The following is a 17,267-nucleotide window of genomic DNA, read 5'->3' as shown; positions in this document are numbered from 1 at the left end:
CATGGTGGCTCATAACCATCCGTAACAAGATCTGACTCCCTCTTCTGGAGTGTCTGAAGACAGCTACAGTGTACTTACATTAAATAAATAAATCTTAAAAAAAAAAAAAGGATGAAAAGAAAAGAAAAAATAATTGGGCCTTTTGTTCCTCCAGATTCAATGTGACAAGACTTATGCCCAGCTCTGCAGCAGACAATCTGTATGGTCTCCCATTACTCTCTAACCCCACCCCCAATGTATCACAAAGCCCTTCTCTTCCAACCTTCCTGCTTCCAATGTATCCCACAGTCTCAAACTCCAACACCCGCAGAAATTCACTGGGACTATACTTGCCTAGCAGGCCAGGTAAGTCAACTGAACACCTTCATCATTTCCTCCTCCCTTCTAAATCCAATCCCCTGGTCTCATCCCAAACTCCAGAACAGAACACCAGCTGCACCCCACCCCCATCTCTTGTGGATCCCACAGAGGATCTACTAATTATTCCCCTCCCCCTACTCCTAGCTTTATCCCAGCCCTCATTCCCAGCAGGCACCCCTGCTGACCCTGGCTGCTCCAGGCAGGGAGACAAGTAGTCTGCCAGGGGATCTACACTCTCCTTCTGCTCCTCCAGGTCAAAGCCTCAGGCAGCCACCACAGTCCTAAAGTCCAGGGAGGAAGGAGAAACTAAGGAACAAAGCACTCACCCCAAGAGACAAAGCCAGGCATCACCACCCAGAACCATTCTATGAATTCTGATCCTAGAGGCCTGGATTAAGCTGCGTATCAACAACAAAATGGGCAGAAAGCTTACAAACTCATGGAAACTGCGCAGGTCTCTGCTGAATGATAAATGGATCAAGACAGAAATAAAGAATGAAAGACTTTCTAGAACTCAATGAAAATGAGTTCAGGTCATACTCAAACTTATGGGACACAACAAAAGCAGTTCTAAGAGGCAAGTTCATAGCACTAAGTGCCTACATTTAAAAAAAAAAAAAAAAAAAAGCAGCAGCTCAATATCACACCTGAAAGAATAAAAAGAAATTACACCCAAAAGGAGTAGGTGGCAAGAAATAATCAAACTCAGAGCTGAATTCAATAAAATAGAAATAAAGAGAGCAATTCAAAGAACCAATGAAGCAAAGAATTGATGTTTTGAGAAAACCATAAGATCAGCAAACCCTTATACAAATTAAGAGGCAGAGAAAGAATATCCAAATTAATAAAATCAGAAATGAAAAGGGAAATGTAACAACAGACACCAAGGAAATTCAAAGAATCATTAGGTCATGTTTTAAAAATCTGCACTCCGTGAAACTGAAAAGTCTAAAAGAAATGTATAATTTGATAGGTACTACTTATCGAAGTTAAATCAAGATCAAATAAATAACTTAAACAGACCTATATCCCCTAGTGAAATGAAATCAGTCATCAAGTCTGCCAACTAAGAGAAAGCTCAGGGCCGGATGACTCTATAACAGAATTCACAAGACTTTCAATTCTTCTCCTCAAGTTAGACCATAAAATAGAAACAGAAGGAACATTAGCCATCATTGAATTCATTTTATGAGGCTACAGTTACCGCGATACCCAAACAAAGATAACAAAGAAAACAAAGAAAGAAAATTACAGATCGATTTCCCTTATGAACATACATGCAAAAATAATAAAATACTAACAAACCAAATGCAACAACACATCCAAAAGGTTATTCACTGTGATCAAGTGGGCTTCATTCCAGAGATGCAAGGATTCTTCAATATATGAAAATCAGTACATACAATTCACTATATAAACAAATTGAAAGAAAAAAGCCACATAATCATATCATTAGAGCATATTATTAAATTAACTCCCCAAATCAGTAGCTTTCCACAATACAAATGACAAAGGGACTGAGAAAGAAATCAAGGAAATGACACCATTCACAATAGTCCCAAATAATATAAAATATGGTTGTGTAACTCTAACCAAGAAAGTGAAAGACTTGTATGACAGAAACTTCAAGTCTTTGAAGAAAGAAATGGAAGATATGAAAAGATGGAAAGATCTCCCTCTCCCATGCTCATGGATTGGCAGGATTAATATAGTAAAGATAGCTATACTATGAAAAGCAAATCTATACATTCAAGGCAATTCTCATAAAAAACTCCAACACAATTCTGCACAGACAAGTCTCAGCTTCATATGGAAATAGAGAAAAAAACACACTATTGCTAAAACAATCCTGAACAATAAAAGAACTGTGGAAGGTCTCACCATTTCTGATTGAAGTTATACTACTAAGCTATAATGATAAAAACAGAAGATAAAGTGGGGAATAGTCTTGAACACATTGGCACAGAAAAAAAACTTTCTGAACAGAACACTGCTAATGCAGATTCTAAGATCAACAATGAATAAATGTGACCTCATGAAACAGAAAAAGCACAATCGTTCAGACAAAGTGGCAGCCTACAGAATGTGAAGAGATTTTTTTTTCTTTTTTAACCAACTCCACATATGATAAAGGGCTAATATCCAGAAAATTTAAAGAATTCAAGAAACTTGGTTTAAAATATAAATAACCCAATTTAAAAATGGGATACAGATCTAAACAGAATTCTTGAGTAGAGCAAACTTGAATGGCTAAGAAACACTCACAGAAGCATTCAACATCCTTAACAATCAAGAAAATGCAAATCAAAACTATTTTGAAATTCTTTCTTACACTTGTCATAAAGGCTAAGATCAATAATACAAGTGACAGCTTGTGCTGGCAAGGAAACTTATACAGCCACTATGGAAACTAGTATGGTGGTTCCTAGGGAAGATGGGAATAAATCTACCTCAGGACCCAGCTATGCCCATCACACCCACCTGTGAACCTCTCAGATATGATGTACTCACTTTTGAAATAGTAGCACAACGGTTATAGGGGTAATCAACCATCAATCCCTAATTGGATTTGAGGCCACTCACTCCATAAGAGGGAACTTGTTCCTGGTACAGTAAATTTGGCCAAAACTAAAACCAAAACCAAAACAAAACAAAGAAACATGGGATGGGGGTTGGGGAGGGTGAGTCAAAGGCTCTAGCTAAACTGCTGTTTAGCTAAACTGACAAAGTGTTAAACTGCCTTCTAAATATTTATGTTTATACTCCTAGACAAATGCTACGTGCAGCCTTAATCAGAGAATCACCTTGTTTTAATGCAGACACTTATGAGTGTATGAGGTGTTGAGAACACAGGATAGCTTGAGTGCTCAGTTGTAAATATAATATCATCTGGGCAAGACAAAAATAAAAAAATCCAGTGTGACAATGAACTCACAATCATTGTGAATGCCTGAATTGGGTGTGCACAACAGGCCTGTCACAGTGGGTTGCAAGAGGAGCTGGAGGTAGTAAGGCAGGCGCTGGGGTGCCCAATCCATCACTGCTGAACTATTTGCTACTGATAGATTCAGAAAGAGGGGGAGTCTTTGCTTTTGGTTGTGAACCCACAGAGGACCCAATAGGCTTCAGTGGATAGTCTCAATACAATGGTCACACAGATGATCCTGGTTAAACTAAATGGATCTCAAAGCAAACTCAAAAGTTATGGATCTAAGGAAAGTTGCTGGTGGGGAGGGAGGAACAAGGGAGATAAGAGGGGGTGGGGAATAGAAAAATTAAAATGCATTGTATACATATGAACTTGTCAAATTACTATTTGTGCTTTTTAAAAGTAGAAGTAAAATTATTAAAAATGTGTATTTATTTTAAAATTATTGAAATAATTACCCAAAGATAACCACATTCCCTCACAATCCTAGCACAATGGTGGATGATACCTGTAATAGCTGGATTAGCCATGTTTGTTTCCAAGAATTCTCTAATGCTATGCCAAGATTCAAGGTGCATCTGTATCTGGTCATGGGTGTGTGTGTGTGTGTGTGTGTGTGTGTGTGTGTGTGTGTAATTCTGTCTGTCTCTCAGAACATACTGTTCATTACAAGTGAACAAAAGAAAAAGAAATTGGAGCTTTCTGAGTAGTGTTAATACAAGGTACGCACACATCTTCCTGTGTTGCCACACACAGCAGTGGCCAATTTGGCTTCTTTCGAACACTATTACAAACCTCTACTAGGGGGGTGGGAGAGATGGCTCAACGGTTAAGAGCACTGACTTCTCTTCCAGAGGTCCTCAGTTCCCAGCAACCACATGGTGACTCACAACCCTGATGTCTTCTTCTGGTATGTCTAAAGATGGTTACAGTGTAGTCATATACATTAAATAAATAACTCTTTGTTTGTTTGTTTTTGTTTTGTTTTGTTCTTTTCGAGACAGGGTTTCTCTGTATAAGCCTAGCTGTCCTGGAACTCACTTTGTAGACCAGGCTGGCCTTGAACTCAGAAATCCGCCTGCCTCTGCCTCCTGAGTGCTGGGATTAAAGGCATGCGCCACCATGCCTGGCACAATAAATAACTCTTTTAAAAAAAACCTCTACTAGCTATTATTGTCAAGGGCTGGGGGCTGGGAGATAGAGGAAGGAAGTCTGAATTGGTAAGTTTTCAAAATAATTGAGAAACTACAGACTGTCAATTTCACTTAACAAAGTATTCTAAAACGTTGTTAGGCAGACTCCCTTCTTGAGATTAACAGTAATTAACATTGAAAATGCAATTTGTATGCTATGTGATAACATTCATAAACCCATCACAAACTATTTTACTTGCTTAGTATATTCCATATGATTCTTTTACTCTCATCCTGGTGAGTAAATCTCTATATACAGAGAATAAGCCAACAACAACTAAGATCTACTACCTCAATTTAACAGTGGTGGAGTTCAAATTAACATAATTGTCTTAAATAGGGGAAACAGGCTAATCTTTACTGGGGCCCCTTCTGTTTTGAGAACATACAGAAATCTCATTCAACTCTTGAAACACTACTAAGAGTAAGATCTCCACTAGAGGAGACCAAGCCCTTAGAGAATGATATACACATGCAGGTCCACTTAATTGTCTGGTACTAAGCTCCTATCAGAATACCCAAAGCCGGCTGCTCCTTCTGCAACACTGTTTCTCATGGTCTCTTTTAGATGCTGCAACATTGTATCTTAATAAACTGTCTCAAAAACTAGGTCTATCTTATACATTACCAGTCTTCTGCTACCTACTACCCAGTACCAAACATTAAAATGCCTTTCTAATAGAATAAACTAAGCAATTTTTATTCCCTAGAATGATTGCACTCTACTAAAGTCAGCCATTGAACAATACCAATGTTCTAATCTATACTGAAGACTGCTCTGTATAACTGTGAGACAAAAGAGGCAAACAGTTTGGTTTTAAATAGTAATCTGTGATCCTGCTATTATTTATTTTCCTAACTTGCATGGTTCTAGAAAGAATTGCTAATGGCTGCTAAGAATAAAGGAAAAAAAAATGTGGGATGTGGTTGGGGGGATAACAAATCTATTTTACAAATGAGTTAACAGGTTTTATCTGGTAGGATCTGACAGGATCTTGGATTAATTTACTTTGTTGTACATACAAGTAGCATCAAAGACAAAGGCTAGGAAGGCTTAACATGACAACATGTAAGACAGCTGTTTGGCTTACTATCGAGGTAAACACCAGGAGAAATGGCCTTGCAGAGGCCCAGCAGAACTAATAAGGTTTACTGTAATAAACCTAGGCTTATATAAAGTGTTGACCACCCATCACTACACAGAAGGAAGCATATGGTTTTTACTGTTTAAAGACAGAAGCCTGCTTCTTAGCATTCAAGGCTTTATATATCCCATATTGCTAAGAGGTCCTATGTAAATAAAACTCATTATCATAATTAGTTCACTTCGATCAAAGGACAAATTTAAAAACTGTCCTATTAGGTATCTTTCTGGAATAACAGATCATACTTTGCTGTACTAAGGTACTGAATATATTTTAATCTTTCCATAATGATAGGGGTCATTAATATACCACACAAAGGCCTGAATTCTGACTGTCTTGTTTGAGTCTTCTTAGGTCTCACAAAAATGCGAAAAGTGAGCATTATTAAATAACATGAGGAAGCCTTTTCTCTGTTTTGTGAACTACACATAAAGAATAAGTGCAGCAAAATGAGAACTTTGCTTTTTTACGTACAAAAGCAATATGGGTCTTGAAAAGATTAGATGTTTAAAAAAATTCTAAGTAGCCTAGAGCTTTCACTGCTGTTGTGCCTTGCTTTAAAAGTTGATTATGACATGTATCTGTATGAGTGAGTGTGTGTATAAAGGTCAGAAGATCACTTGTAGAGCTCAGTTCTCTCCTCTCAGCACATGGCTGCTAGGGATCTAGTTCAGGTGGTCAGGCTTGGCAGCAAACCCCTTTCCCTGCTATGACATTTTGTTAGCACTGTAACTTGCTTTTTAGTGATAGGCAAATATTTTATGTATTATCATCAATATTTCAATAGATATTTTAGTTTTCATATAACATATGTTTTAATTTATATATTTTGAATTACCAAAAATACTTTTCATGTGTCTTGATAACAAAGTTTTAACTTGAGAAATCAATATTCTAATGTCAATGAAGGGAAAAAAATATTTTTTCCCCCAAAATGTTCTACTGTAGGAAGAATCTGGTTTTTAAAATGAAAATAACTTGTTTTAAATGTAGCAACAAAATGGTTTTTAAAGTCATCTAGAGATCAGGAGGGCATGAAGTGATTTAGCAGTGAAATGCTTGAGTTTACATCTACATATAAAAGCCAGTCAGGTGTGGTGGCCCACAGGGACAAAGGGGTGTGCCAGACTAGTTGAAACAAAGAAGCTAGGGGCAGTGAAGGACCCAGAGACTGAGGAAGACACTTGACATCCACCAGGGACCTCCAGGATCTCCACAGGCACACATATACATGTGTATATGTACCCATATATATGTGCCTACATAATGCAAACACATATGAATACCAGACAGACTTATACAAAGAAACAACACATGCTTTTATCGTGTGAGGGTACACATTGGCATCTAGAAGCAGACTCAGGCAAGAACAATGTTTGGAGGAGGGTCATAATCTTTCTTCAGTTGTATATTTTTATAAAATGGCACCTTAACAGCATGGCTCATTTGCACAGAAATTGTAAAGCAGTTTAGCGAGTCGCTCTTGGATTTGTAGCAGTTCCATTTATAAGCAGCCCAATTTTGCTGTTTCTAATTATCTTTTGAATAAACTGTCAAAAATATTTAGGTTTATCAACTTAACAGATGCTTGGCTGGCCTCAGAGAGCATTAAGAATAAAATGTTTTGTGAACTGCAGTATGGAATTCATTTTCTTATCAAAAGTAGAAACACCAGGCTCAAAGTGTATCATGACAAGTATATACTAGGTATTATAAGCAAGGGTTTGAGGACCTCCTGGCCTCATGATGAAAGACAGTCCTTTTATTGTGCTGGCAAAAATGTTCTTGGTTTCCTGCCATTAAATCTAAGTGCCAGCTTAAGTCTGAGCAGAGCTGAACTGCTTTGCACAACACCCTCTTTATGAGGACAGTGTATACCTGTAAGAGAGATTCTTATTAGCTAAGAAGATGAGAAATTCTGTTTCTTTATATGAGGGAGTTGGGCATGATTTTCTCCTTCTTATCCAGGAAAAAATGTTTCTATTTAGGTTAAACATTCTGCATGTTTCTTGCAGCCAATTTTACCAATTGTAAGAGAAGTCAGAAACCCCTATTTATTCCTTCTATCTCAGATGGTAGTTCATGGAGACATTTTCATTTAATTTATATGGTCAGATTGTATTAAGTAGACACAGACTGTTGAAATCAACATTCCCACACGTTATAAAGACCCAGGAATCCTCTGAAAATAATTCAGATGTTACTGGCTGCGCTCTGTAATGGCTGTAGCTCTGCCCAGACTTTACCAATGCCCTACCTCTGAATGTCACATGTAAACTCGTAGAGGAGAGCTGTCTGTTGGCAGACCTTGCTACCTGGGAGCAACCCTTCCTTTGCCATGTTTCTCCCAGGCATTGACACTTGTCTTCCTCTATTTATGGAGTAAAGGGCTACACAAATACAGAGAAGGCAGGCAGAGTTGACAGAATTCTAGACATGTGGTTTAGGGGCACTGTGAGCCTAGTGGGTCTCTAAGGTTTTCATAACTCACCCCTTGGCAATGTGACACTTTGGTGACTATAACCCTCCCCTCTTCATTTTATGTTCCAGAAGCTTGTGAGACCTCAATGAGTCATGAAGAATCTTAAAATCAAATCCAAAGAATCCAAAGTGACGATAACAAAAAAGAATAATTGATATTTGAACAGAGGTTAGTATTTGACAATGGATAAAGATTGGTATACCTTCCCTTCCTCGGGGCTTTGTTGGCATGAATTGTGAACGTCGTCTTCTCTTATGAATTTTCCAGGCCAGGAAGTCAGTCCTTTGATTTGGCCCCAGACCAAGTCGCCAACGTTGAACGTCCTTGGTCTATAGTGTATCAACTCATGTGAGGAGGGGGAGTCTGGATTCCGTAGGTCATCTTCACTACTAATGCTTTTAGCATCTGAGGGACTAGGCACACACCCATTAATGCTTTTGGCATTAAAGTCTCCATTGTAATGGATGTAGTCTTTGACCAGAGAACTTTCCAAACTATTGGAAGAACCTGGAGACTGCCCCTCTAAGACTAGGTCTTGTTTTGCAGTGCCTAGCAGCTCTCCAAAGCCCCGACTCTGACGAGGTCTGTTTCCATTAATGTGTGTACATCTCTCCACAGTACTCTCTAGTCTCTCTTTAAAACTCATCATAGTTCTTTTGTAGTTATTATACCTGAAATTTTCCTCCAGAATCTTATCACCTTGACAGTTTCTTGGTGGTAACAGTATCGGGTGCTGTTCCCCAGCTAGAAATGGCAGTGTAGAGACATTGTTGGGCCTTTCATGGCAAGGACTACTATGGATATGGCCTGGATGATCTAAAAATTCCTCATACTTCCACCTGTTGCGCTCCCCTCTGGGACTTTGCTCCCCATCCCACTGTTTTCTGGATGTGTGGCAGCTCGCTGACTTGAAACACTCAAACCTGTCTCCTTCGCTGGAGTTCTTCCCATGGTCTATGTTCTTGGGTAGCCGCGCCCCTCTGGTATTCCTCAGCCTGCCATCATGATCCACTCCTCCCATGTTCCGCCCGTGGATGACAGCGCTCACAGCACTGGACAGATTCAATGGGTCACCAATGGAGGCAGTGAAGGCACTCATGGCGCTCAGGGCTGGGATAGGGCTGATTTGAGTCGTGCTGTTGACAGCAGTGGTGATTACAACCTGCATTCCTTTGCTGGCTGCATCCACAACTGCTTTGTAAATGGCGTCTACCGAGGCATCTCCTTGGCCACCCATAACGAGGCCATCTTTCATAGGCTGACCAAGAGATGGGTCAATCCTTGGCTGCAGCTCACAAGGTGTATCTTGGAAATGTGGAAGTGCAAGGTTTGGGTTCTCAGGAAGTGCTGTGAGCCCAGGCTGAGTGCTTATTCTTTTATTTAGAAGAGCTGCATCTCCTTGCATCCTCACCTTAAATAAGTAGAGGAGGGAAGGAGGGAGAGAGGGAGGGAGGGAGGGAGGGAAGGAGAGAGGAAGGGAGGGCGGGAGAAGAGAAAAATGTAAAGACCTTAAAAAAATCATAATTTAAAGATTCACCAAAAGATAAGGAAGCACAAAGAACAAGAATAAAAATGAAAGGAAAAAATCATTCTGTATAGAAAACCTCAAACATTGACTGTATTTTTATATTTCGGTAATTTTTTTTAGTTGAACAGATCTTTTAAACTTATCATTTCCAAATATTTTCTAGAAAAATTAAACTTGAGGTAGTTGAACACAAGGTGTTTGCAGGTGTTTTGCTCAATGGTATTACAGGCACTTGAAACTTAAGATTGATAACTAATTTAACTAAGTTAAATATAACATAAAATAAATTCCTTTTCTAACAATGAATTACTTTGATATGACATTACATATTCTAAATTTTATTTATATTTATTTTTGTGTATACAATGTGTGTTGGCACAAGTGCCTTGGTGCATGTGTGGCAATCAGAGGACAATTTTTTGGAGCTAATTTTTTCTTCTTACCTTTATGAGACCTGGGGATTGAATTCAGGTTGCTAGGCTTGTAAGACAAGAACCTTTACCCTGTTATAGTTTGTACATGCTTAGCCCAGGGAGTGGCAATATTAGAAGGTATGGCCCTGTTGGAGTAGGTGTGGCCTTGTTGGAGTAGGTGTGTCACTGTGAGTGTGGGCTTAGCTGCCTGGAAGCAAGTACTCTGCTAGCAGTCTTCAGATGAAGATGTAGAACTCTCAGCATCTCCTGCACCATGCCTGCCTGGATGCTGCCATGTTCCTCCCATGATGATAATGGACTGCACCTCTGAACCTGTAAGCCAGCCCCAATTAAATGTTGTTCTTATAAGAGTTGCCTTGGTCATGGTGTCTGTTTCATAGCAGTAAAATCCTAAGACGCCCTCTAAGTCATCTTGCCAACCAGACATGATATTTGTTGAAGTTCTTTAGATTGGGTATTAATTCCTGCTCTTCATCTTTATCAGGCCATTTCCTGAGATACATCCTCATGCTGCCAAAAATGACATGGTTGTCTATAGAGTGACTATCAGTTAGGAGGAGGCGAGGGGAGGGATGTCTGTATAGGAAGCATTAATGCAGTTTGGAAAAAATTCTGTGGCTTCTCTAATTTCACAAACACTGTATAAGAAATACTGTGACAGATTTTAGGTCTAATATAATCATTAGTTATCAATCTTAATTTCTACTCTCTCTGGCCAATAGACCACTCCCCTCTGGTCTCTCCTTACTGTCTTACTAAACCAGCACCTAGGATCCAACGGCACATCAGCCTCTCTTTTGTTACTACCCCCCTTGTCTGTCCTTGCCAGATAAAATCTAAATCTTAGATCATTTTAAATTCTGGTTTTTGTCTACATGCACAGGAACGTAAAGTATTTTATGAATAGATATTTATGTTTTCCAAACTGGCCTGTTGCTGTTCCTTCTGTCCTGTGATCTTCCAGTCAGGAATCATTTTTTCCACAACACTCTTTCTGTACTTCTTCAAGATGAGTGCCATATCATCTCCTACCTATTCTTTGTAAATAGCCCCACTTACCAGAGAAAACGGAGCTCATGGTAAGATCTGTCACACTGACAGTTCTTGATCCTTAATAGCTTATATTTCTCAGAAGCTATGCTTTGCTTACATCTTGTCCAGTTTTCTATCTGCTCTATGAAAGAGAGCTCTGCACTTCCCTCTCTTCATACTTACGTTCATGTACTTTTTTGGCTCTTTCCTTTTAGCATATGACTATGTTCATACCTCCCTGTGTAGAAGGTCAGTGCTCAACCCAGTGTTCCCTCTGGAGCATTAACCCAGGCCTCTTGCTCTTCACAGTGTCAGTTTGGTTTTTGAAGCAATACCTCATTTTACAAGTCTCAATGTCCCATTTGTCATTCTGACCATTGCAATATGACCCTGCTTCTAACACCTCCACCCCCAAACTGCATTCTCCTGGAGTTACTCTCATCATGTCCTAACAGCACAGTGAGCTGGTTGCAGGTTTTAGCTTGCTTTCTGAGTGCTGTAGGTATCCACATCTTCCATTATGATTAATTTATTACATATGTGTGGATATTTCATTCTAGGTGAAAGATGTGTTCTTCACCGTTCTTTACTAAACCAATACTTCTCTGTCCTACTGTATCTTACTTCCTTTCTCAGAAGAAAGAAAGAAGGGCTGCAGAGCACCCTGGCAGACACTTAAACTATTAAAGCATGCAGCAATACCTAGTTTCTCTTCTCCATCCCTCCCTCCTTCCCTTTCACTGTATGTGGAGATATACTGCACCACTCTTCTGCTAATACTACAGTGTTAGGATTTCGTAGTCTTGGAGGTCTCACCATATTTAAGCAAATAAGTTTACCTAATCTTTTAAGCTTATAGATAGATGCATATTATGTAATAAAATTATTTTCTGATTCATCAATACCTAAGAGCCTCTTAATTTCTGACTCATGTTGTAATGAATGCATTGCTATGTGCTCTTCTATCCACATGTGAAGATGTCTCTTAAGTCAACGTATGGGAATTAAATGTCTGGGGTAGTAAACATATATGTGTTTAGACGCACATATACACATATATACAAATATGCTTAAGAACTTAATAAACTACCAAATTATCTTCCAAAAGAAATGAGTGAGGCTGGATATATAGCTCAGTGGCAGAGCATTTCCACAGCTTGTACAGGGCCTTACTTAGGTTTGAACTCTATTAAAAAGAACAAAAGAGCTAATAGCGCCTCACCAGAACCCATATGGACCAACAATAAAATCAAAGTGCTGACACCTTTACCAGCAGTGCGTGTCATCAATGTGACATACATAGTAATGGACATATTGGTTATTCTTTTCATGATATTAATATTTCATTTCCTGTGAACTCTGTTTATAATTATTCCTTATTTTTCTAGTCAATTATCCTTTTCCTTCTTGATTTATAGGAAGTATATTAATATGAAGGGTGTCCATATACGGTATGCATTATGTATATATTTCCTGACATTTGATACTTCTATAAACTTTAGAATACCTTTGATCATATAGAAATTAATATTTTTGTATTGGTTACCTATTTTCCTTTTGGCCGGGTGTGGTGGCGCACGCCTTTAATTCCAGTACTCAGGAGGCTGAGGCAGGCGGATTTCTGAGTTCGAGGTCAGCCTGGTCTACAAAGTGAGTTCCAGGACAGCCAGGGCTACACAGAGAAACCCTGTCTCGAAGAAACCAAAACAAACAAACAAACAAACAAAACAAACAACAACAACAAAAACCAAAAAACAAACCTATTTTCCTTTTGACCTAATGGTTTTATATCTTGCTTAAAGAGCTTCATCTGTTTTATTATTTATAGTCTGTGGTGGTGCATGTCTATAAGCCCAGCATTAGGGAGTTTGAGGAAGACGTGCAAATTCAAGACTAGCTAGCTTGGACTACATAGTGATCCCCATCCTTTTGTTTGTTTTTAAAAGTGTTACATCTTTAAAAAATAATTGTGTATTTCTTTTTACACTCATATAACATTACTTTTTCTATATAATCTTCAGTATATCAGTCACCTTTGTAGAAGTAGTTGACCATGTGGCCTAAGTCAGGAGGAGAGGGGAGTGGGAGCTAACATGGAAGAAAGTGTATATTAATTATGAGAGTAATGTGTGCACAAGGCACAAAAGGGCATGAGGTTAACACTATCAGCTTCACTCACAGTTCCAAAAAGACTACTGCCTTATGCAAAATAAAGTTATCTTTACAGAAAAGACTGGAATGCTTAACAATACTCAACATTAAGAAATAACTGTCAATAGGCTCTAAAGGGTACTTTTTCATTCCTTCTCTATTTCAATAGAACCAGACATTGTTTTCAGCTAAAGTCACGTGTGGAAGGAGAGTACCTGGAAGTTCTGAAACAGACAAGCCATGGGGTTATTGTTAGCTGGGCAAGGGACTGTGGGTTGTCCTTGGAAGGCCTGGAGATTCTGGTGTCCCTGGAGAAGGTGCTGCTGCGGCTGCTGATTTGGAGGAAACATCTGATTGCTGTTTAGCAGCGACTGTAGATGAGTCAGTTGATGGTTATTCAATGAATTGTTTATGGATGATATATCACCTACAGTTTTGAAAAACATAAAGTGTAAGTCAACATGCTTCTTCAGAGAACTAACTTATGGTTGTCTTTGCACCTGAGAATTTCTGAAACAAAAACTGAAAGCTGAACTTCATGGGAAAATTGGTCATTTTTTTAATCAGCCTTACTTAGTTGTAAGTAAAGAATACCTTTAGCATTTAGTTTTATCTGTATGGTTAGCCTTTTATTTTATACTTCATAAAAATTACTTAGTCATTAATGTTAAACCAGAGCTAAGTGTCCCTATGTTTATTTTTATTAGAACACCTACAATTAAAGGTTGAAATTTTTCCTTAGCAATTACTTAGCAAAAATAGTTGAGTAGATGATGATAAAGAATAGGTATGATATAGTGTCATTTATAAAAAATCAGCTTTAAGTCATAATCATCAATAAATACCACCAATTAAATTAAATGCTTAGTTTTGAAATATGCATTTTGTTGCTCAGTAAAATGTTAATCAGCTAAAATTAAAACTGTAAACCCAGCAATACAAAAGAATTCACTGCTATAGTTGTTATGAAGATTTTAAAATAATGATGTCAATGGATAGCATTAATAACTGATACAGTTAAAATTTAGAATTGTCTTGTTTAAATTCTTTTGAGAACAATTTTGTAACCTGAGTCTGTATGTTTATTATGATTTTTTGGTTAACTATAACTATTTTAGGTCTAGACAAAACTAATTGCACTGCAGTATAATTATAAAAGTTTCCAGAAAGTAATGTACATAATTAGCTCTGCAGCGTATCAAGATGCTCTTGACAACATCATGCACTCATCAAGTGCCTAGGGTTTCCCGGGCTCTTCCTATCTATCCTTCTCCCTGTTGTTACCTGCACCCACCATTATAAATACTTGACATTACTTTCAACTTTTTTTTCTGATAAACTAACCTATGCAAAGGACTGTATTTATGGACAAATCCATGATTATAAAAATGATAATTCTGAGGAAACCTAGTATTATTTAGAGGGACATTTTCCTTTGTCCTGGGGGAAGCTCCTGGGTGGGGTATTTTGATTTCTGGACTTTTTAGTTTTGCTTCTCAGGGTTCACCTGGAAGCACTTCCTCCGACTGTTCCCACCCAAGTGCAGCTGCTCATACCAACCCTGTGATGCCACACCAACTAAAGTAGAATTGAAGGCTCTTTAGAAGATGCAGACTGTACTTGGCTGAAGGGAGTGGTAGGTAGGTTAGGTTCAGGTGGCATCAGAATTAGAAGATAAGAGGAAGCAGATTACAATGGTATTTAGTAATGCTAGAATCAGAAAAGGAAAAAGCCATTTTGATGTTTGTTTAGCTATAGTTTTGTGTGGGTGTTGTAATATTTAATTCCTTAAATAAGCTGTGACATAATGAAGACATTTTTAAAAAATAGTGTGACAAAATGTAGTTTTAAAAAGGAGAATAGAGAATTAGAAAAACGTTTCTTAAAAAAAATTTGTGAAAAAAATTGAACTTACCAAGCAGACCTGTCCCCAGTAGAGGGTTAAGTAGCTGTGGCACCACAGAGTTACTGTTGAGTTTAGCTGGACCAGGTGGATTCCCAGCATTATTAGATATATTCAGCAATGTTTCTGCCATTGACACCACTGCTGTCCCACCAAGTGTTGAGACAGTCAGTGCTGCCACTGCTGATGATGTAGTGGTTGTGGTAGTGGTTGCCTGGGAGGAGGTTGCTATGGAAACCTCTGGATGAATAGCGGTGTTGGCCGATGCCGAGTTCAGGACACCTCCCAACAGCTGGGGATTCAAGGCCATTAATCCCGAGGCCCCAGTGACAGCTGGGAGGAGCAGGGGGTTAAAAGTAGTGTCACTGCCTGCTAAAGGGTTTCCCAGGGGGCTGCCTAAAAGGGTATCAGCTCGGCTGTTGTCTGACTGATTGCTTGGCAAACGGTCTGGTGGGGCTGTCATCTGTGTTAATAAGGGTAAAGGGGTATTTTGCTGTTGCAAAAGATCTGAGATGGTCAGATTGAAAGACGGCAGGGGAAGCATGGCAGCTGCTTGGGCTTGGTTCTGAAGCAGGGCTGCTAAGAGCTGAAAGTGAACAGGCTGTAATACCTGCCCATCCACGTCACCGGAGAGAAAAGCTAAAGCAGCGTTTACATTCGGGTTGAGAAAACCTAAAGGGTGGAGGTTGATCTCAGACTTGCCTTCTCCTGCTGAAGGCTGGAGGATATTTAATAGATTCTGGTTTAGGAGATGCTGTTGATTCACTGGCAAAGAGATAGGTAGAGAACTGAGGAGGCTGGGGTTCAAGGGGTGTGGAAGATGGTTGTTTGAAGTGCTGTTGGATGGAAAATGAAGGGCATGCTCTTGGCCAACAAAAGGAAAGTCACTCCCAATGGGCAGCTGACTCTGCAGTGGGTTTCCAGCTGCGGTGGTGACTATGACACCATCTTGGAGAACAGATGTTGTCTTTGTGATGGCAGGGTGGTTGCTGCCAGCTATAGCTATGGAGGACGGCAGGCTTGAACCACCTACAATGAGAAAACAGAAACACAGTTATTAGTTATAGACAGTGAGCAACATTACCCATAAAGCTTCCTGAGATACATTTCTGGTTGTTCTACTTACTTGGCTGTAAAGAGATTAATTGTAACACAGACGATTTGACATCTGGTAATGGAACTTAAATTTGAAAACTAGTGTCTTATGACATTTGTTGACTAGCAAAGAAGTTTCTGTGCATAGCTCCACAAAGTGAAGATGGACAAGGATGTTAGAGTTCATTCACTCAGTTTGGTATATTAAAAAAAAAAAAAGCTTCATTTCCCCCCCCCATTATACCTTTTAGTATACCTGTTTGTCTTATTTGTAAGATTAGTAGTTTCTCTTAATGAACAAAACACATTTTCTTAAAACTAGAATATACATGAAAACATAAATCAGCTAATAAAAGGTACCCAGTTCATATAAAATATCAAATAATATTCTATTGTATAGCTTTCTGTTTTTCTACACCAGTATGTATATATAAATTCAGCTATAGTCAGTCAGCCCCCCCCTCTGGCACACATACACACAAACCAAAAAACATGTATTTTGGAAACAAAACAATTGTGCTATAATTTTGTTTCTTTTCATTTATCAATTTACTGTGAGCACTTTTCCCTGTGAATTTATATATGCTGAATCATTTTAGTAGTTTCATGTATTACTACCTGATAACCTAACCACCCTAAGACCATGAATTTTTTTTTGCAACACTTTGAAAGTAATTAATGGTGACACTTCAGTAAATATTCTTATTAATGTATCTTTTCAGTTGCCCACATTTTGCTTTTTAAAGACAGGGTATCATTGTGTATCCCAGGCTGACCTGGGACTCTATGTAGAACAAACTGGCTTGGAACTCATGGGCTTTGTCTCCAAATGCTGGTATTAGGGTGTAAGCCACCACAGTGGGCCACTCAAGTATTATCTAAGGATAAATTCTTGGACACAGAATCCCAGAGTCACAAAGCCTTATATATGTATTGCCAAACTGTGCTCAAATGAAATAGAGGAATACACATCAAATTTAAATTCCTTTAAACTGTATAATAGTGCATATCTCTC

At 38.7% G+C, this 17,267-nt stretch overlaps 1 protein-coding gene across 5 annotated transcripts in view; it reads right to left on the bottom strand.

The window, feature by feature from the left end:
* The window catches only part of Mbd5 (methyl-CpG binding domain protein 5), a 334,829-nt gene that overhangs the window by 27,890 nt on the left and 289,672 nt on the right, over positions 1 to 17,267 (bottom strand). For all 5 annotated transcript variants that reach the window (XM_029536364.1, XM_021192375.2, XM_029536363.1 and 2 more), the window contains 3 exons: positions 15,170 to 16,186; positions 13,470 to 13,681; positions 8,312 to 9,520 (listed from right to left, as the gene is read on the bottom strand). In XM_029536364.1, coding sequence (XP_029392224.1) covers positions 8,312 to 9,520; positions 13,470 to 13,681; positions 15,170 to 16,186 — 2,438 coding nt within the window. The remainder of the gene's footprint in view (positions 1 to 8,311; positions 9,521 to 13,469; positions 13,682 to 15,169; positions 16,187 to 17,267) is intronic.

This window comes from Mus pahari, chromosome 3, assembly GCF_900095145.1.
Source record: "Mus pahari chromosome 3, PAHARI_EIJ_v1.1, whole genome shotgun sequence".
Lineage (NCBI taxonomy): Eukaryota > Metazoa > Chordata > Mammalia > Rodentia > Muridae > Mus > Mus pahari.
The sequence above is the reverse complement of the archived record's forward strand: the minus strand, read 5'-3'. Positions and strand labels throughout refer to the sequence as shown.